Below are 22,603 nucleotides of genomic sequence, written 5' to 3'. Positions count from 1 at the left end.
GTAATTCAAGACTGTGGAAATAAATGTTTGCATGTTTGTTTTTTTTAATTACAAGCAGACTTTGTGGATTATTTTCAACTGCACAAGGACACGTGTACGGCCTGACTACCAGCTAGTTCTTCCACGGTAATACTGATCTTTATCAGCGTAACCACGCACTGAACCACAGCATGAGTCAATGCCATAGCTGCTCACGCAAAGGTCTGCATCACTGCCTAAATATGGATGACGGAAGATGGATGATGCCAAAGTGAAGCTAGCGTGTCTTGTAAACGGGCGACTTCAGGTGATAGCGACTCAAACCTGCACTCATTTTGGTTGCAGATGAAGTCACAAGCATGAGACTGCAGGACAAATGTCATTAGTAGTTTTCCTCCATCGTTAAACAACCTGAACATTTACAAACCTCGCCTCATTTTGCAGCACATGGATGAAGTCTGTGAGCAGAACTAACAAGCTCCACCCACAGGACTGATAAAAGAAGCCAGAATGGAAGCGCCTAAGAACTCTCTGCAGATCCTCTCGTGGCCCCTCAAAGACGGCTCCAATAGTGAGTCTGAACTTTGAAGTCTGAAAGCCTTTGTCTGCTGCCAACTGTGGGTGGAAAGATAAGCTATCAGCCAATTCTTGGATAGCAAGCTGCAGCCATAAACCTACTTGGGGTGTGGTCGCAATAACTGACCATCCCGACAGTCCTGGGACTAAAAGCTATAGACAATAGATGTCTGCCAAGTGGCAACCTCTGAAGAAGCTTCTTAGTCACATGGTAGAGTACACCGTACTTTATTATTCCTTGTGACCTTATTGGGAACCATAACTGTGTTTTATTTATTAGGGCCTCAAACTAGTGACTGAGACAATAGATACACATTGGAAGTGTTTAGCAAGGACACAGATCCAGGGAGCTGGAGGACGTTTTCCCTCTATAGTCCGCATCTATACAAGCAGACTTCTTTCTGAGACTTTACCCTGCCCGGCCGTCAGTCAGTGCAACAAGTAAAGTCCTGCAGCTTCTCTGGACCAGCTCACTCAGCTGTTCATATGGATCAGAAGGAAAATAACACCTAACCTCCAATGCTTCGTTGGACATTTCAATATTGTTAATCTCTTTTTCATTGTTAGATCTTCAGAAATACTGGATTTTTTTTTGTTTTTATGAGCTATAAGACATAATAATCACAAGTAAAACATAAAAAAGGCTTGAAATATTTCACTTTATAAGTAATATAATACAGATTAGATTACAGAGTAAATAGAGATTTATTGATCCTCTTGCTTATCAACCACAGACCCGCTCATCAGTCTAAGACACTGAACCATAAAATCACACGTGACTTAAAAGATGAAATTCACAGTATCTCATCTGCACAGGCGTTACAGGCCTGCTGTGATACAGCATTCCACAGTCTTTGTTTATTTGTCTTAATCTGTTAATTACTGCTTATCTGCCCAGAATCCAGCTCAGGATTTGGACTTTGTGCTAACTGGTAACGAATAATAAATCTAGGTATGTGTCCAGTTTGTAAAACAGGTAATCAAAGGTTCTGTTTCTTGTCTTTGTGAACTTTATCGGAAGGAAAAAGAAGCTGTGATAGCCAGTGTTGTAAATACCCTGAATTATTCCTCCAAGCTACGTCTCTGATTCTTCACTTTGTGTTTTTTATTAGTGATGAAATGAATTCACATGAGTGCAGCTCAAATGTGAACACGTCCATTGTGCTCTCGCTGACGTAAAGCAGGCCTGAAACCTGCACACTGGTGACAACCCACACTGTGCAGACCACCTTTAAGCTCCCTTTAAATCCACTTAGGAATTAGTAACTGGGTAGACTGGGGGGGTGGGGCATGAATGGAAGCGATATAGCTGGGTGTGTTTACAGTCACTCCTGGTCATCCTCTGGTTCTCTGAGGCCCTGACTGTGCATGGTCTTCCCTGTGATCTCCATCAGGGCCTGGGCCTCTGGATCCACATCCAGGATGCTCTTCTTACCTCTGCCCTCCTCACCCTATAAAGCAAAATAAAAGGCACAGAAAATAAAACACAGTTTTTCAAGGAAACAGCGGGTTCATGCAGAAGAGCTGCAGCTCTTGTGGTGCAGTGCATGCTCTGTGCATGCACAGATCAGCATTAGAGTGCAACGAAATCTATCAGATAAAAAACATAGTCCTCAGTGTGGGTGTGCCATTAGACAAATTCTGCTGTGTGAAATTTTGTCACCTCCATATATTATTATTGCAATATACAATTGCACAAAAAGTTAGTACTTTGTGCATATTAATTACTGACTGTTGGTTACAGTGGTGGGCGTGGCAGAAATAAGAATAACAGAGATCTAAAAGAGGCCCGTGTCTATGACAAAGCCACCTGACTAATAGCTGTGTGGGAGTCACCTTGTTGCTGCACAATATTATTTTATTTCTGTCAAACTGTGCTATCTTTGGTATTACTTGTAGATTCAACAGAAGTAATAGGAACAAATGATGTGTTTTATGACAGGCTGCCAGTGACAAAGTGCTTAAAGATGTCATTTCACTCTTGAGCGATCGTGGCTCAAGAGTTTGGAGTTCGCCTTGTAATCGGAAGGTTACCGGTTCGAGCCCCGGCTCGGACAGTCTCGGTCGTTGTGTTCTTGGGCAAGACACTTCACCCGTTGCCTACTGGTGGTGGCCAGAGGTAGGGATGGGTATTGATAAGATTTTAACGAATCGATTCTTATTTTTAAAAAGGAGAACACTAAGGTCGATTAGCTTAGAATTTTGTTTTATATCTTCTCTCTGAACAAGATAGAAATTTAGGAGTAACATGGCCTTACAAACCCAACAGTGAGATCTTAAGAGATCCAGCCTATGGCTCTTCAATGGGGTGTCACAGGGTCCCCGGGGAAAATTGTAAATGTAAAATAATAAAATAAATATTCTTCTGTAGCAATAACAAAGTATAACATAAATTATTCTGTAGCAATTATACAAGAATATCCAGTAATGTCCCTGCCTACAATTAAACACATTCACTTACCATCTGCTGTGGCAAATGGCTGCAAGGTTTTGACCACAAACTTAATCACTGCTCGGTGACATTCGGGCCTGAAAAGAGACGCTACCGGTGGACTGCAGCGACAACTGCCAGCGAGCGCCAGCCAGACTCTGTCTGTCTCATCATGGTCACCTAAATGCACAGTAATGGCAGGTTTTGTAATAAAGCAGATCGCGCTAACATAATATGCACTGTTAGCTAATTATTTACCTGCCGCATTAACGGGAGAGGACGTGCAAACGTTACCGCTGCTGCTGGGTTGAGATTCACGAGTCCGGAGCGGAATTAAAAAACACGACATTCATTTAAGTTCATCGCGTGTTTTGTGAGCAAATGCTTTTGCATATTCGTAGTGTTTCCTCCCTTAAATGAAATATCTACTTTGCAAGTATTGCAAGTTGCCCTGTTGTCATCCGTTCTGGTAAAGTATAACCAAACTTTTGAGCGTTTGAGCCGCTTAGGCGCCGTGTTTCCTGCCAGGTACGCTCCGACGCTCCGCAACGTGGTGACGTCATTCGGGGCGACTGGAATCGATAAGGGAATCGTTTGCAAAAATGGCAAACAATTCCAAGGAATTGAAACAGTGGGAACCGGTTCTCAACAAGAACCGGATTTCAATACCCATCCCTAGTCAGAGGGCCCGGTGGCGCCAGTGTCCGGCAGCCTCGCCTCTGTCAGTGCGCCCCAGGGTGGCTGTGGCTACAACGTAGCTTGCCATCACCAGTGTGTGAATGTGTGCGTGAATGGGTGAATGACTGGGTATGTAAAGCGCTTTGGGGTCCTTAGGGACCATAAAGGCGCTATATAAATACAGGCCATTTACCATTTAAGCATTTAATTTGAAAGAAATCTAAAGAAAACATAAATCTGAAATTGATCAGGTACAAGGAGAGGACAGAAAAAGCCGCCAATGTCCAAAGAAAACATTTGAAAGAGCTTCAAATGTGCGTGGGAGTTTGTCCAACCGATCCACACGTGCACGTGGTGTCGGCATTCCATCCTGTGGGGGGGCGTTTCTGAAGTTTGGACCATCTGGCTGGTTGCTATGAGCGATTTGGTCTCTGTGAAACCACAGTGAGAGTTTGGTCTGTGTTCGGTGGGTGCTGCACTTTTCCTGGGCTGCCCTTTGTCACCGATTCGATTCAGAATTTTTATGGAGAGAAGCGTACCGAAGTGGAGGAAGTTTCCCTGGAATCTCAGAGCAGAGCCTGTTCTCCTGGTTCAGTCAACTAACTAGGATGGACTACGATGCCTACGGGGCGAGCCCCCCAGGGTGTGGATCACATATCTCAGCTGGTTTGAGAACGCTTTGGTTTTTATCCAGATGAAGCCGAGGAGGTGACTGGGGAGAGGGAGGTCAGGATTTCTCTGCTTAGGCTGCTCCCCCCCACAACACATGGACGGACGGATGGAAGGAACATTACCTTTATTTATTTATTTCAGACAAGATTAGTCCATATCATTAAAGAAAAAACTATCTGAGCAATTTTCTTTTGATTAGACATCAAAGCTGCAAACACTAAAAATGGGCTCTAAAGAGAAAATTTAGTTAAGGTCCAAATCACACAAAATGCAAACATGTATTCCTTTGGTTTTAAACACAACATTTGACTGAGATGTTATTTGGCTGTTTGTGTTCAGACGGCCACACATTGTTGACTCCAGGTACACCGACTAACACCCAGTGTAAACCTTCTGACTCTAGGTCAGCACGGTTCTTTATTTTGCCGAGTTTATAGAAGAATTTGAACAAGTACTCTGACCTCCTCCGGCTCTGGGGGTTTTCCCACAGCCCACACTTCCATGGAGTCCAGGGTAAAGTCTTCGTCTCCAGAGAGCTGAGGGCTGCCATACGTGGTGCACTTGGGTCGTGCCCGGCTATGACCGTGGCCAAAGTCACTATCCAGCCACAGGCCAAAATAGCCGTGCTGACCGCCCATCCCCTGATGAACACCAGACAACACATCTTTATGTCAATTAACACAAAAATGTCACACAAAACAAATCATTTGAATTTTTGGGGCCACTCGGGGGCAAATAAATAAATATCGTCTCTCGTTTTAAGTCTCTTTAGCTGCTGTGTTCAGGAAACCAACCGAGTACTTTTCTATGCTGAAATCTAACCAGCAGGTGAAAGTCAAAGTTAAACGCCTGTGAAACCAAAACTGAGCAAGTGGAATAAAACCGAAACAACTGCAAAACACAGAAGTCCAAACGTGGACAGGAGCTGCTGCGTCCGTGCTGAGGAACCTATGAAATGTTCAAATGATTTCCAAATGAACAGAAGATGCGCTTAGTTTGTCAGGTCAGACTGAACATAGCTGCTTGTATGAGGTACAGAGCGCCACCTACACCACATCACAGCCACATGTTATTACAGCAGGAGATATTCCTGCACTTTTGTGGGACGCTTCTGATTCTGGACAAAATCGAGACTTTTACTCTTTTTAATTCTGCTGTCCAATTATTTGAGTCATCATCGGCAGATTTATTTATTTACTGTCATCTGTAGACCCTCAAATGTCAAAGACAGTGCAGCTCTACATTACACCTGAAGCCCAGATACTACACCATCATTGCACTGTGACAACAAGCCCAACAGGTGCACACTTATATCACTCTGAGTTTAGCTGTTGGATCAGTGAGCCAACACTGCTACCATCAGGTCAGAGATAAACAATATACTCTGCACACACCTCAGGAGAATTTTTAGATAAAAGGGTAAAAAACAAAGCTTTTTAAAATTCACATTTACACAGACTGCTGTGTTCCCTAAATTACATACAGCTTCTCTAAAGATATTAAGGCTCTGGTAAAGGTAAGAGGGTTATGTCTGAGGATATCTGTGATGAGTACAGGCCCTGAGGAACTGCATTAATAAGTTCTCTCCGGCTGAACTAGTGTGGTCTCACCAGTCCGTTGGGCATGGTCTGCTGGTTCTGATTGAGGTACATGAAGTGTTGGTTGTATCCTGTTGCTGTATAAACTCTCAGTTTGGGGCTCACAGTGAACAGGAAGCATCTGGAGTCACCTGCACACACACACACACACACACACACACACACACACACACACACACACACATACACACACACAAACACACACAAATATACAAATTATGAAGATGTGAGAGGAAAGTCAAGTGACAGCCCACAGTATTCAAACCAGTGGTGTTACTTCCTCAGTGTTTCATGTCATCTGTGTTTTCAGATGAGTCTCTACCTGCTGTGTGACATATTAGAGCTGACACACTTTCTTTCTTGTGGTTAATATTTTACTGAGCTGTAAATCTCATCTGATTACTTACTGCTGTGGAGCGCCTTAAAGAAAAACCAAATGATGGTTCAGTGATTTGACATTTACAGATGCCTCAAGATATGCACAGAAAAAAAAAAGTTCTGCAAAGGATCAATAGGAAAGAACACGATTTTGAGTCAAAAGCTTGGATGCGGCTGTTCTTTGCACACCGGCTTTCAGAGGGGTTTGCGTTTAAAACGCAGCCACGACACAGAAGCATAAACAGTAAACCGGCAATTGATTAAGAGCTCTTTGCTCAAAACGAGCAGCAGCTTCTGGGGCAGAAAAATGAAGCCAATGTAGAAGAGCGAAGAACTGCAGCTCCTCTCATTAATGCAGACTTCAAAAATGCGTCGAGGCCCACAGACTGTTCAAATTCACAACATTTAAAATGCAGACTAAAAAAAATAATTTCTGTGTGATGTTGGTGCCTTCTGGAGCTTTTTTACTGATGACAAGTAATACGGCTCGAATGGTTTTACCAGGTAAAAAGAGAAAGTTATGCACCCATTAAATTCACATTGTCATTTTGATGCTAAAATCCACACACCAGCAGAGATGTATTTTATATATTTACATAAAATATTAAAGGAGTATAACAAAATATGTATAAATATTTTTAAAAATTATCTTAGGTGCTTTTTTAATGTTTTATAATTTTTAGATTTACTGTGTTTTTTTCAAATATTGTATTAGTCCAGTTAAGATAAGATAACCTTCCCCACACGTGGGAAATTTGTTTTGTTACAGCAGTAAGTGGACAGTGCAAAGTTACATAGCAAAAATTAGAAAAACATTGGAATAGGATAAGATGATAAGAATAAGATACTGTACACAATAGAATAGAATAAAATAAAATACTATATACAATAGAATAAAAATACTATATACAACTGAGTAAAATACAACGTTGTCAGAAAAGAGAACTGCACTTAGTGTTATTGCACATGTGGCAAACACACACATGTGTGTGTTTGGTCAGCTGTGAAGTCTGACAGCAGTGGGGAGCAAAGACCTGCGAAATCAGGTGAGTCAATGCACTGAAATGTAATTCTAATGAATGAAATATACTTGAGAAATCGCCATCATACCTTCTGACTGGATGGTGTGGAAAGTCATGGTGTGGTTTAATAGAGGTTACATCTTAAGTTACGATGTAGATCTCCCACAAACGTCTAAATCACGCTTAATGTGCAAAACTGGTGATTCTAATATAATCTATTCTAGACTAGAGAACAGGGGCTTCAGAAAGATGAAGAAATTCAGCTACAAACAAACTTTTTATGTGTAGCTTCTTTCATGTGAATCGTGTCTAAACCACAACATCAAAGAACTTTTAGTTTTCTTTCAAAAAACGTAACTTCCTGCTCGGCCACTCAGTCTCACGCTCAAAGCTGTGCAACAGAAAGGTATGAGTCATATCCGTGGAACAAAATTAAACATTCATTGATTTTTCTTTTAAATCTGGATGTTTTACTTGGTTTTATGACAGTGCCAGCAGCTCTCAAAAACAGGTCACTGTGAGTTGTGCGGTCCTTTCTTGGAGGACCACAATCAGAATGATTTATTTCACTTGGCTAAATGTTAGAATAAAATATTAAAATATTCACGTTGTGGGAGGAGGCCTTTTGCCTTTTTTACATTGGAGAGGGAACAGGAAAGCTTGGAGAAAAAAATGACATTAATGAAGTAACATCGTGCCAAAATCATATATGCATCTGTCCCTTTATATGACTCTGATTACATAAACTCCCCAAATCGCCACACAGTTAAATTCTCCCTGAGCGGCTTCATCAAGGAAGACAATACCACTTAAAGAAGGATCATTTCGAGCTGTGAATCATGCAAAGCTACTCAAATACAGTGCAAGAATAAAGATGAGTGTAACAGGTGGACTTCAGCTCTTTTGCAGTGGGGGCATTAGAGTTTATCTGTGGTGTGTAAGTCATACAGACATACATACCCTGAAACTGAGGTTTGACCTCCCAGGTGTGTGAGGCGAAGCCCCCAAACACATGGCCCTTGGTGTCTCTGATAAGCAGCAAGGTGGGCCCTCGCTTCATCAGGCCGGCCACCATCCTGGTAAAGCTCTCCCCGTGCAGCCGAGTGGAAAACACAAGCCTCCAGGGGGCGCTGTAGCCATCTGGCAACTGGCAAGATTAACAGTGAGGTGTGGAAGAATATGTGTGACATCCGATGAATGATTTGCTGTTATTATAAAAGTCACACTACAACAGAGGAGGTGGATCGGGTGTCTGAAAGGTGATGGAGAACCTGTTCCCCTCTTGTTACTCAGATTACTGAATGTCTTGTTACGCCACTTTGCATGACTCAGTGCTTTTAGTGCTTGTTATCCCACTAACACTCCCCCTATTCTTCGCAGCTATTCACCAGACTCTGCATGTGCGTTGCTGGAAACACGAGTAAATGCGGTGCCAAACCCACTGACCAACCCAACTCAAAGAGATACTTTGGCTGTTCCTGGAGGTTCCCGCCAGCGACTACTGCCCGCTCCACTCTGTTTGTAGTAGAGTATATAAATACAAAAGCACGGCTGCTTGGCACATTCATTTAAATGAATGCACTCCCAGCCTCTCCCTAACCTAAAACTAACTCTACCTAGAAGTTAAAACCAAGTCTTAGCCCTCAAATGGGCCCTTTAGAAGGCGTGTGAAAATGAGAGTTGATCAAATTTCTTTTACAACATTTAATGACTTTGATTGTCTGAAGCTCAAACAAGTTCTCAGAGACACGGCCGGACAGGTTCACACACTTGCTTTTGTCTTTGGTTTCCTGTGACAAACTTCTTCAATCGCTCACTCGTGAGCAGGCGAGCAGTTCTTGAGAAAGCTGCAAGCCACAATCTCCCCATTCTGCACGGCCATGTTTAGAAGAACACACACACACATTCAGCGAGTACATTTTTATTGTACATATTTGGACAGTGATGCATCTTTTGTCATTTTTTCTCTGTACACAGGCCTCCTTCACCTGCATCGATCTCTGTTTGGACCTCGTATTCACCCAAGTGTTAAAGCTACACATTTACCTGTGATCAATATCAGTAAAAGCAGAGACACCTGCATGGCTACAGCTGTGCATGTGCACAATACAAGACATCTGAGAAAATTCGGACAGGCTGGTGGTGATAAATGTGTTGCAATAGTTAGTCGATTCATTGATTCTGATTACAGATACTGGTTAATTACAAGGAACACTATGTAGGCGGCTACTTTCTGTTTTAATGGTTTCAGGAAGGCTTTTCCTTGTTTGAACATGAAAGCACCCCGAGCTTTCATGACTCTACCAGAGACGCATATTAGAGTTGCAATATTTAATCAAGTAATTCCTTCTCCAATCAACAGAAAAACAGCTTGTAAACGACTTAAATAAGAGAATAAAAAGGAGGCAGCCAAATGTCAGAGCTATTTGCTTGTCTTGGTCTCTAAACTTCGCACTTCAATGTTTTTCCTTTTTTACTAACACGAAGAACAAAATTACAGCAAAACATGGAAGATGCCAGCATGTCTGCAAACACTCGCTCCTGGTTGGTGGCTCGGTCTCAAGCCCTGCGTGACTTGACCTTACAGCGTCAATGTTACATGATTAGCGAACATATGACTGCAAAACCTTAATGGAAGTCTATGAGAAAACAGCGATCCCATTTGATCTCTAAACACTGTCATGACACACTATGAATAATATTTTGTAACTTTTTTTTTTATCATTCTCGTCTAAGAGGAGAATGATAAAAAAAAAATCACCCCAACTGGCAGATGGCCCCGCCCCTCCCTGAGCCTGGTTCTGCCGGAGGTTTCTTCCTGTTAAAAGGGAGTTTTTCCTTCCCACTGTTGCCAAAGTGTTTGCTCATAGGGGGTCATATGATTGCTGGGTTTTTCTCTGTATGTATTATTGGAGGGTCTACTTTACAGTTTAAAGCGCCTTGAGGGGACTGTTGTTGTGATTTGGTGCTGTGTAAATAAAATTGAATTGAACTGAATTAAGACGAGAGGATTAAGCAGGTAAAGACTTTCTGAGTGACAGGCCATTAATGAGTTTGCAGTTTCACAGTTCGCTCAATCCTTCGCTCGTTACATCTGATTTAAAAAAATATTAGAATGGCGACGGCAAACGTGTTCGGCTGTGTCCTGTGGTACATTGACAGATCTGTTGCCATGGAATTTAATCACATAACTCATCAAGTACCAATATAAAAATTTAGTTTTCAGATGAACAAAATTAATTACACAGGTCTGCAAAAAACCATGAGGAGTTTCCATTAAAAACGCACAACAGCAATGAAAAAAAATCTATATTTTATCACAATTAACTATGCATAATTTTTCTTATAATTGAAAAACGAAACAAAAACCTGTTCCTTCCTACATGTTTAACCTTTTTGTCTGTGAAACCTTTTCTTCGTCTCTTGATTCTCCTCCGAACATGCTTTCACTTTATTTCTCTTGAGTCTTACTCTTAGAAATATTAAATCAATGTAAGAAATCATTATTGGATATGTTTTTTTGACTCAATATAGGATACCAGATTTCAGTTTAAAAAGGGAAATTGTACACTTAATTAAAGTGAAAAATTGAGGGGGTTTTTGCAAGAAAACCTGACATCATTGGATTTAAAAAATAATTTTCCTGGTTTCTGTGAGTAGAAATCTATAAGAAACAGTCAAAAAAAATCCTACACAGTTTTTTGGTTGCAGACCTGTGTTATTCAAGTCAGCAAGTTTAAAGAGTTAATTATCCAACTGACAAAAGCAACCTGAGCAAAATTAAAGTTTGGAGAAACATCTTTGGATAGTTGGAGCCTTGTGAGTGTTAATTTCACTTGGCTACATTTGATATGAGTTTGCTGATTTAGGATGACAAAAAATCCTAAAATGAGAGAATAACGTCTTGTTTTTGCTCTTACTTGGCACCAACCTGTACAGACCACTTCAGGTGCAGCCAGTAAAACAGGGGTGTCCAACTCCAGGCCTCGAGGGCCGGTGTCCTGCAGGTTTTAGATCTCACCCTGGGTCAGCACACCTGAATCAGATGATTAGTTCATTACCAGGCCTCTGGAGAACTTCAAGACATGTTGAGGAGGTCATTTAGCCATTTAAATGAGCTGTGTTGGTTCGAGGACACATCTAAAACCTGCAGGACACCGGCCCTCCAGGCCTGGAGTTTGACACCTGTGCAGTAAAAAGATCTACTTACTGAACATGCATATGTTACACTGCGAGTGTAGCTACAGATTTACACTTCGTTGTACATGTGCTGTGTACATACATGTACAATAAAAGGCTATTCTATTCTATTCTATTCAAATAAAGGAAAGATTTGTCATCTTCACACCGAGAAACAGCTTATTAATGTCACACCAGATAACTGATGTCAAGGTGTAGGTCTCATGTTGGAACTAGAATCATCTGGATCGCCGCGTTTCTAAAAACTAGAGCACCTGAATACAGTTTATATGTTTGCTGTTTACACTGCAGTAACACAACTAAGTTCTCATTAAGCAGGCGGTAACTTCTGATGAGACTCGTCTTGAGGTGTTCACTCTCAGGTATAAATGAAGCACTAAAGCACAGGTTCAGCTTCATAACCAGACTAAGTAATGCTGCTTTTCTTTCTCTGTGAGACCGAAAACAGAAGTGTAACACCAAAATGTTTCAGGGTGTCTGAAACGTTTTTTTTTTGGTTTTTTTGACTCCATGAAAAAACAAACCAAAGAAAAAATATGCTGGTACATACTGACCTGAGGAGCCAGAAACATGAGGCTGGGGAGGTCCAGTAGACACTTCAGTTCATTCCAAGGCGTCTCCCTGCAGGGGGGCAGCAGCGTCGGGGCTGGCCGGCCACTCAAAGACACACTCAGTCCCTCAGCTACCAGCAGCTCCAGGTACTGTGACACCTGCTGTACCCTGAAGATCCAGTCTTCCAGACAGGAAACATCACAAGCCCCCTCATCTAATGAGAAAAAGGGAAGTAGTAGATTCAAAGTAGATTAAGTGGGAGAAGTAGAAGTCAGAGTGTCTAAAATATTCAAGAACTTCCAAATCAGCTCTACCTGATGGTTTGAGCTCAGAGCACATCTGCTCTGCCAGGAGTTTTACACCCAGGGAGACGTCACCCATCCTCTCTGGCTTCCAGCCCTGCAGGCGTCCTCTGTGGACCAGAATCTGAACTACAGCAGAGACCAGGTCCTGGAGGAACTTTGGTGAAAGAGCAGGAGTGCTGTAAGAAACACAGACGTCAAATGCTGCAGAAACCAACACTACACTCTACTTACCTCCACCACCTGCTCACATGTGACAACCGCTGCCGCCCCTGCCGCATGCTGGGACATGGCCATGACGAGGGGGGCACGTTCTTCTGCAGTTCCCCGTAGGGTGTCTGCAAGGAAGACGATCAACTGCTCTCGGCTGACTCCAGAGGGCTGGCGTGTCTGGCCTTCCCCGAGGCTGCTGGAGCTGCCAGGCCAGGGTCGATGCTGGACATGCACCGGTAGACCCTCCTCACCATGGAGTCCGTTGCCACGCTGCCCACTGACGACTGGGAGAAAGGTTTAAAGAAACCCGGTGACAGAAAGCACCTCTACAGCAAGTAGTGAAAGCATCATAGTCACAAAAACAAATCCTGCCTGATAGGAAAAGCTTGTAGATGTGCAAATGGAAAACTGGACTGCCTAAAAAATGTGAAACCTGATGTAATGAAGTCGTGATATTACATTTAGAAACTATTATTCAGGCTTTTACCTGTTCCATCTGCTGACACACTTTTAAGTCTTATTTTGAAAATATTTAGTACTGCTTCCACAGCCACACCTGCAGCATCTCCAGCGTTATGGTCTTCCCTGCGGTGGCCCCAGCACCCTGGAGCTTGTCAAAAACCCCCTCGACCACAGGTCGCTCCTCGGGACGGAAACGGGCCAGCCGCTTCTGCACCACCACACTCTCAGCATTACCCATGATGTTCTGCAGTCACACACAAAGTACAGCAGAATGCAAATCATCATTGTGTGTACGTACTGCCAGGCAATCTGATTCAAAGCAAAGACTAGCAAAGCAACATTACACTTGAACTAACCTAAAGATAAATCGATATCAATGAAAACAGGAGCAACAGCTATTTTTTTAACCACTGGGCGAGAGGCGGGGTACACCCTGACAGGTCACCAGTCAGTCACAGGGCTAAAAGTCAAAGAAGCTAAACTTTGTGATGAGTTTATGGACTTAGTTAAAGAAGTTAAAATGAAAAAAATTTGATGATAAATTTATAAAACTTCCTGTATTCCAAGCAAATTAATCAAGTTTAGAAATTTAAAAAAATACATATTGTACCAAAGACTAAAATGTAGCTAGGCCTAAAACAGGGGTGTTGAACTCCAGGCCTTGAGGGCCGGTGTCCTGCAGGTTTTAGATCTCACCCTGGGTCAACACACCTGAACCAAATGATTAGTTCATTACCAGGCCTCTGGAGAAATTCAAGACATGTTGAGGAGGTCATTTACCCATTTAAATCAGCTGTGTTGCATCAAGGACACATCTAAAACCTGCAGGACACCGGCCCTTGAGGCCTGGAGTTCAACATCTGTGGCCTAAAAAGTGAAGCCAATGTGCACCTGCAAAGGTGGCAGGGGGCGACTCCCATGGTTGCAAAAAGAGTTTTGGTTGCATAGAAGTCTAAGGGAAAATCATACTCTGCTCCCTTATGAAGCCACCTCATTAAACACTTTCTGAAGAATTTATGGGCTCAGTCTTCAGAGGCATCACAGAAGGGGGCAGACTACCCATGGTGGCATGAGGGGACTTGGCAAGCTCCTAGTTCATTCTAACCAGAATGACTCCTGAACAGTGAATATCGAGACCTGTAACAGGCATGTCTGGAACCAGGTTTGCAGGGCTTTGGGACACAATGAGCAGCAGCATTGATTAATAAAACATTATGTTCAGCTGCTTCACTACAGCAGCTCCTCCTGAGATCTCTCCTGGTTAGGCAGATGTGTAAACGCCACTGTGGGGCCACTAACTGGCTCAGCAGTGAATACGTTGCACTCCCAGTGCTGATTAAGCTTTATCATTTAGTGGTGACTCTATAGTGGCCTGCATATTATGCCCCTCCAATGAATATGAATGGAAAGGACACAACAGCAGAAACGCTAGTTTTTATAATGTAGTCCAGCACACATGAACGGATGGATTTACATGTGGCTTTTTTTTCTCTGTCTTAATCAGCTGCTGATGCCTGAAAACACGTTTAAGATCTTTGTCTTTCTGAAGGCGTTTCTAGATTCCCGAAAAACTAATCCAACCATCCGAGAATAAACAACAGCAGCTTCACTGAGTAACCTGCGACAGTTTTAACTGCTTTCTGTGGACGCAGCCATCTTTGTTTGGATTCAGGAATCGCAGATGCACGCGGGAAGGAGTTTAAAATTACTCTTTATCATTGCATTGACAGGATATTTTTTCCACCCGATGATTTGAGGAGTCCTTGGCTAGTCTAAACATACACACAGAGATGATTTAAGAGCGTTTAAAACGAAGCTAGCCAGGCTACTTTTCATCAGTGGTTAGCTGACACCTGGATGAAGGCTGGGGTTACAGTAACAGAGCCCAGCACTGCTTCATGATTATCCTTCACCGAAAACGTCGTGTTTGATTAACGAAGACAGATGTTATGCATCGCGGTCTCCGACAATGACATTAAATGTGTCTGTGAGGCGCTAACCTTTGAATGAAACAGCTGCTAAAAGCTTTCCATCCTGTGACAGCAAAACTTCCGGGTCTTACAGGAACAACAGCCAATGAAAGAGCGAAATGTCCACGCGCTTCAGGGAGGGGGCGGAGACAATGCGCGTGAGTAGCCTGGGTGCGTTCAAAACGTAACAGGTACAATACTGAAATACCAGAATACCAGTTGTATTCATACAATATTTCTGAACATGATTATCAGATAGATAATACTATATACTCAAAAATAAATGGTATACTATAAATACTATTCGAGCAATTTGTACGACGCACATCTTTTTTTTTTTTAATATTTACATAAACTGACATGGGTATGATAATATTGAAACATTTATTTTTAGCAGGTATTTATCATATGTGCATATGAAATGATAAAGTTAAAATCTGTAGCATTACGAAAAACTATCTGTGGAGTTTTGGTTTTTTTTAAATATCCAATGAAGGTTATATTTATCCTTGAAAAAAACTTCATAATTTCATAGGCAGGAGATTGCTGTGAATGTGACTTTATCAAATGATCAAATGAAAGACTTTGTAATACCACATAAAGAGGCTTGCATCATATCTCATTTCTTTCAGCACACTCTTACATGAATGGATTACAGAACACAGATCCTGGGGCCCGTCACATCAGAGGGCTCCTGATTTTTAGAATATACATGAAGTAACACGGCTCGATGACAAGACACAAAACAACTATTAATCAATCCCATAAAGACAAAAAAAAAAAAAGGAAGAATAAAAACAACTACAAAGAGATTCTAAACTCTCAAAATACCCACAAAGTGAATGATACAAAGGTCTGGAAAATAATATCTCAAGGATATTTTTTTTTAAAGAAAACTCATTCTGTAGTTTCTGTAGTTTCCCTCTTTCTGAAAAACTGAAACAAATAGTAATTTATTATCCAGTTTTCTTACTTTTGTCTCAAACCTGAATGTGTGACTCATACACAGTACAGCCCTCACAAAAAGCTTGTATTGTTTTCATGCTCTCATCCCCTCTTTCACCAGTAGAGGGGCCACAAGAGTAACTAAAGAGAGACGGGAAGGTCCTCTGCAGAAGCAGCAGGCAGTTGGAAAAATGCCTTTTAAGGGCATAAGATTTGCTGTGTGAGTGCTCTGAGTTGGGTGTGTTGCATTGTAATGAGGGCTTGCAGGAAAGCAGGCACTTTTGAATATGAAGGTGACGCATTGCCATCTGCTTGCGTCACATAAACAGGATATGGTGGCAAAGCAGAGAGTGCAGTATAAGAAGAACCTGCGAGTTAGGAGACCAACCCTGGAGCTACCGGAGTGCATCCACTGCAATAAAGGCACAGACAACTGGGTCATAAACCTGAATGACTCAGTCAAGTTTTGGTAGTACGAATACTAAATGGAGTTATCATCACTCATCTGAAGCTCAGCAAAATAGCAAAAGGGCTTCTTAGGTACATTTTCTCTTGGACCTCCACCTGCCTCCATCTGAATTTGAACCTCACTGCCTCCAGGCTTCTCCTTAGTCCTAGAACCACACCTTCCAAATTCTTAGTCTTTCTGCAATTTTGCTCTCATGTCTGCTTGATTCTGCATTGCTCTACTTCACAGTAAAGACTTACCCACACACATTCACAGTGTGAACTTCTGTTGACTGTAGTGGAACTTGATGGCACCTGCCATAAAGTGTTTAAAGTTGCAAAAAACACATTTGGGAAAGCTCAGCAGCGAGGCTTTCTCCAGAAACTGTGTCTGGGTTTCTCAAGAACAGGAAAAAAAATTCCAAAACCCATGGTGTGAGCAGTTTCAAGTAGGAAGTATTTGCTTTCTAGTCTCTACATCGACCAATCAAAGGAAGCATGTAACAAGCTCACATTACAGCTCAGCCGAGGGAGACGCCTACTTGTGTAACGTCTGTGAGGGCGAGCTTCTTTCTAGGTGGGTGTAGTTCAGCAGGAAGAAAATAGTTTGTACTTCAAAGTTAACAGGGTCTGTGGATCTTTTTAAAGTCATGATGTTTGGAAAGAGAAGTTTGATTTTGGGGTGAACTTCTATCAGGAAGACTCTTACAAATAAACATATATGCATTAATTACTTAGTTATAAATAATTATAAATTCAAATAATCTTTATGTTCTTTGTACTTTAACTGTGGACAAGTTTGAATTATTTTGTATTTTCTCCAGTCCATATGTACACACTTGCTTAAAGGTTTTAATAAGTGGTCTCAAACTTTCTAGAATATCCAAGAAGCTCCAAGAAGAAGGATTGTAGATGTATTGGAAGGCTCCATTTTTGATAACTGGATTAAACATTATAGCTGGCTCTTTATGTGGACAACATGATCCATGTTTCTACAGGGGAAACCAAAAACTGTACTATATCCGCTGTAGCTGTAGCTGATCGGTCAAGTAGGACTGTGTATTCACCATGTTAAAGTTTTAAGCTTGTGTAGCTTACAACATGTGTATTGCATCATTCTTTATTGTGTTTCAACACAACAGTGCAGACAGAGTTCTCTAAATAATCCTCTAATAAAGGGAACAGTGGCAAAGTCCAAGCCTTGTTTAGAATTTATACAGCAGCTATTTAAGGCAGCAATCTGCAAAGAAAAATACTACTTTTAATTGTGCGAAGGCCATGAAGATTGTGTACTGTTATGCACAACAGAAGCACAAACACAGACAGCAAAGCTGCAGGAATAACTGTCTTTTGGAAAGTTTTCAGAAATATCTTCCTGGACCTAAAAGAGTTTTTGTGATTGATTCTTATAGAAATATATTAAATATAATATACAGCCATTCAACATGATGCAGGATCAGGAGAGTTTGTAGGCCTGGGTCATATGATAATATAAACAATGACGTATTTGATTAAAAAAAGTCATTTGCTTAAGCAAAATCACTTCATGTACTCATTTGTTTCAGTACAACCTGTTTAAGTCAGTAAGTCTCAGTCTGCGTCAGAGCATTCTTATTCCCAATGTGTAACAAACCAACCATTTGTCACATGCGACGGTATGTTACGCCGTGGGATGAGAATGTGTTGTAGTTTAACGAAACAAGCTGAACATAAAGTCACAGTTTATGGCTCGCACTTCTCATTTCTCCTGAACTGAGTATCAAACAAATCTGTACACTTTCTCTGTAAACTCGTGGCTGTTAGTGGTTCGTACCAAATGACAATCCTGCCAAAGAGGAACAATAAGACAGAGCAGGCCTCATCGGGCTAAAGGGGATGGGCGTGATAGTAGTGGGCTTTTATTTTTTAACAGTTTGGTTTTCATGTTGACCGAAGTTTTCATTTTACCCAAACTGACTGTTGTTGTTCACCTGTGCAGCGCCATAAAAGTTATGGTTAGGCTCTCACACACACACACACACACACACACACACACACACACACACACACACACAAATATACAAGTCCAGTCCAGTAATTTCCAAAGTTGATACTGTAACTGAAGCAATAACTGCTCGGAGAGGCTGTCTGTCAAATAATTACATCACAAATGCTCCAAAAGGCACAAAAACATTGAGTAGAAAAACAATAAAAGGAAAAATATCCAAAGAGACCAAAAACAAATTTTGTACCAGGCTGTAAATGGACGTTTTGATGCTGTGAAGGTGGGCATTTTAACATGGGAATCCATGGGAAGTCTTACATCTGTTTTGGAGCCTCAAGTGGCCATTAGAGGAACTGCAGTTTTGGCACATACACAAAAGTTCAGTGTTTTTAAGTCTCACAAGCTGCTGTTGGGTCTAAAAGTAGAATACGAGACAGGCCCCTCTCCTTTGGAACCAGCTCCCAGTTTCTGTACTTTGAAGATTAGATCTAAGGGGCTGGACTTCTTTAAGTTTCTTGAAGAAATGTTTCACTTTTCATCCGAGAAGCTTCTTCGGTTCTTAGACCAAATGGAGAGTCCCTGGTATTTAAACCCTAGTAGGAGTTGTCCCTTAAGAGGGTCGTTGACCCACCATTGATCACTATTTGAAGATTAAAACGTTCCTTTTTAATAAAGCCAATAGTTACAGCTGGATCAGGTCACTCTGACCTCTGAGTTAAAACATGAAGAGTGATTTCAGAGAGCGCTGAGCTGTAGGGCCTGCAGGTACAACCACACCAATTACAATTTATAATCTTTGCTCTTTTTATTTTCCGTTTTGTTTCCTCATTTGTCATACTTCATCCGCCTCATACCTCAAGCAGGTACGAACAGAACCAGCAAAACACACAGTTCATGTATTTGCACACATTCCAATAAAAAAAGAAAAACATGGCTTGATCGCTATCTCTGGCAGCCTGCGTGTTCACTCATCTGTACTGATTCAGCTGTCAGCAAGCTCAGACTTGAGAAGTGAGCCTCATTAGTTCTTCTTTTCTTTTCCCTTTAACCTCTACCCCGTCCTCTGAGCTGAGTCCCTATAAGGTAAAAGCGTCACTGTCGAGTGACTGCACGGGAAATCTATCATTTGACTACCAAGTTAGAAAAAAAGAAGCCACACACTGTACACTCGCAAAGACTGAAATTCTCAACTTTATCTGCTGTTCTGCACTTGTTGGAGTCACTTGTACTTTGTGCAGAGGTTAGAGCGCTCCCATGAAGTTTTCATTCATACAAGCAGGAAACAATCGTCACCCGAAGAGGTTTTCTGTTGAGGTTTAAACACAAAGGGGAACTGTGTGTTTACCGGGTCTTGCCGTGCAAACAGTCCCCTCTTCTTGATTGCTTTGCATGTGTGTACCACCAAAGCATTTGAATGAGATTTTGGTTTGTTTCTGACAGCTTCCTGTGCGTGTGTGCACGGACCACAATGTGCCAGCTCAAAGCTGTCAGAGAAGTGACACCTTGGCAAAAATGTCACTTATGTGAGTATTTCCGTTAACACCAGGCTAATATACCTACACATTAACAAAGAATCGTATCTCATTGCAATTACAATAAGCTTCCTCATTTCAGTGCATTCTGGTCTCTGCAGCAGCTCTCGATTCATTCTGAGAGAATCAGGATGCTGCTGAGTCTTTTATGTGGCGACTTCTGCTTGCCGGTTTCACTGTAAAGTTTAACCTTGTGAAAAAGCAGAAGAAGAAGAAGACCGGTTCCACAAGGCAAGCAGACCTTTCAAGGGGACAAAAAAAATTGCATGCAACATATGGCTTGACTTTTGCATGTTGGACTTCGTTTCCCTTTACCCTCTGCCCCGTCCTCTGAGCTGAGTCCCTATATGGTAAAAGCGTCACTGTCGAGTGACTGCGTGGGAAATCTATCATTTGACTACCAAGTTAGAAAAAAAAGAAGCCACACACCGCATACTCGGAAAGACTGAATTTCTCAACTTTATCCGCTCTTCTGCGCTTGCTCATATAGATGAAGTGACCTTGTCAAACACAGGTGTAACTAGGTGCAGTACTTTACTATGTTACATAAGCAGTGTGCAAATTGGCTGTAATTTTTCATCCTACAAGACTAGCTACGAGCCCAGAGTCACCAAACGGTCTTCAACTTCTTTACTCTGGAAAACGAGGGGGATTCACACGATTCCAGTAGTTTCTTAAACTAAAGACAAAAAAAACTAAACGGGAGAAGAAGAATTATTTTCATGAAGTAGCAAAACAACTACAGAGAAATGTGGATACATGAGTGTAATTAACCACATGCAGACAGGACGATGGTATCAGCGATGTGATGGACAGAAACCGCAGATTGTCAATAAGATTCGGCAAACTCAAACAACAGGCAAAGCAGGAAAGAGTTAAACTAGTCTCAGCTTTCAGGTGAGTAACTGAAGCAACTACCTACCCATGCTGACTAACACATGACTGGGATGATCAGATGTCCCTCCTTATGTGGGACTGCACAGGATTTTTATGCCTTTGTCCCCGTGCCCCCATATATCAAGACAGTGTCTTGATATATATATATTTATATTTTATATATTTTATATATTTACTGGTGCATGTGAAGGAAGCAATACAGTCGGTCTAATGGGAAAGTCACCAAAAGTCTAAGGTTTGCAGTTTTTAATAAATAAGATGGAAACGATCACAAAGAAATGAATCAGCAGTTTATACTGGCAAATGCAGTTTTTGACTCTACAGTTTCACACAAGGCAAAAAAATGGCACGGAGCAGCAGAGCACATCATAGCTGGCTGAAAAAATGCTAAAATTGTCAGATATGGCTAATAAAACATACAACAATGTATGGATTCATCCCTATTAAAACCCAGCGATGATTACCAGACAGAAACGCAACTGAAATAACTGAAATAGAAGAGAATACAGGGGCGTATAAAGACCATACTTTAGTTTATCTTTATGTTAGCATAGCATGCTAGTATTGCTAACATGTCCAACGTTATCTCACATAAACACAGCCTTTGCCCCCATTTCTTTTTTCTTTTTCTTTTCTTTTTTTGGGTAATCTGATCAGCCCACGCATGACAGATTGGGGAATATACAAGAAAGTTACCTACACGACCGGAGTATTTAAGCAGTGCATTGAGACGCCAACATTTTCCACACAGGCAAGCATTTTAATGCACCTGAAAATGTTGAGCATTCATGTACACTACACTCATGTGCCAAGCAACAACCTCTGTCCCTGTCTGCACGATCCGACTAGGCCCACATTAGGCAGCATGGACATCATTTTCCAAGCTGTGTGATGCATCCCAAAAAACGTAGCATTATCTGTTCAGTATTGAAAAATTATCCATCCATCCACATTGCATATACTCATTCCAATAGCTTGCTTCCCATCAGTACATCTTACTTACTCAAAAACTGACACAGACCTTTTTAATCCAGGCAGCGTCCAAACCGGTATGCTTCATCCTAAAGACTCTTATTAGATTTATGCCCTGGTCAGGATTTGAACCCCAAACTCTTGTTCCAAAGACACTTTCCAGATACACTACTCATGCACCCAAGCAGAGATGGGCAGTAACGCGTTACAAGTGACACGTAACTGTAATCTGATTACTTTTTTCAAGTAACGAGTAATGTAAGAGATTACTATTGCCAAAAAGTAATTAGATTACTGTTACTTTCCTGTAAGCACGCTGCGTTACTAAACCGTCGTGATTTTGTGTGTGAGAGTGTCTCATGACAATGACGTACGCCCGTGGCAGCAACAGACGTGTGCAGATCACCAGTGGATAATATAGAGTGCAGGAGAGAGTACGACCGTGCACCGTTTAAAGTGTGGACGTACTTATATTACTTTGAGTTTGATTCCGTAAAAAGTGACAAAAACATTAGCGTCCGCTGGACACTCAGCGTGGGAAGAAAACTTTCTACAGCGAAAAATTAAACTTCAAATCTGAGCGAGCAGCGAGCACGCTGCCACAGGAATGTGACATTCACAGAGGAACCCCCGGATCCCCCCACTGACATGACCGCTGTGGGCAAACCTCCACCCGCTCCACCCCTGCTAAACAGCTGACAATAGATTTAAGAGCGACAGGACTCAGAGCTGCTGAGTCTTTAATTTAATTTATTTTACTCGCATCTATTTGAAAGAGTGAGTGTAAAGACAA

At 41.7% G+C, this 22,603-nt stretch overlaps 1 protein-coding gene across 1 annotated transcript; it reads right to left on the bottom strand.

The window, feature by feature from the left end:
• Nucleotides 1–1,195: 1,195 nt before the first annotated feature.
• On the bottom strand, nt 1,196–21,959 carry meak7 (MTOR associated protein, eak-7 homolog). Its single transcript, XM_019360877.2, has 10 exons — nt 21,860–21,959; nt 13,158–13,307; nt 12,808–12,885; nt 12,623–12,769; nt 12,401–12,545; nt 12,089–12,300; nt 8,295–8,481; nt 5,947–6,065; nt 4,798–4,977; nt 1,196–2,006 (listed from the first exon to the last, which is right to left on the bottom strand). Exons 1-10 carry the CDS (start codon nt 21,896–21,898, stop codon nt 1,881–1,883), a joined length of 1,383 nt encoding a protein of 460 aa, XP_019216422.1. The 5' UTR covers nt 21,899–21,959; the 3' UTR covers nt 1,196–1,880.
• Between the last annotated feature and the right edge of the window lie 644 nt (nt 21,960–22,603).

The sequence above is a fragment of the Oreochromis niloticus genome, linkage group LG7 (assembly GCF_001858045.2).
Source record: "Oreochromis niloticus isolate F11D_XX linkage group LG7, O_niloticus_UMD_NMBU, whole genome shotgun sequence".
In the NCBI taxonomy this organism is placed as follows: Eukaryota; Metazoa; Chordata; class Actinopteri; order Cichliformes; family Cichlidae; genus Oreochromis; species Oreochromis niloticus.
This window is presented reverse-complemented; position numbering and strand designations above follow the sequence as displayed.

What these genes read in the sequence shown, in the direction of transcription:
- meak7 (XM_019360877.2), bottom strand. Translation starts at nt 21,898, where the DNA reads ATGAAGCATACCGGTTTGGACGCTGCCTGGATTAAAAAG. An exon ending in TAACGCTGGAGATGCTGCAG is followed by an intron (nt 12,886 to 13,157) that starts GTGTGGCTGTGG and finishes CCTTTCTCCCAG; the next exon opens with TCGTCAGTGGGCAGCGTGGC. An exon ending in CATGTGAGCAGGTGGTGGAG is followed by an intron (nt 12,546 to 12,622) that starts GTAAGTAGAGTG and finishes CTTTCACCAAAG; the next exon opens with TTCCTCCAGGACCTGGTCTC.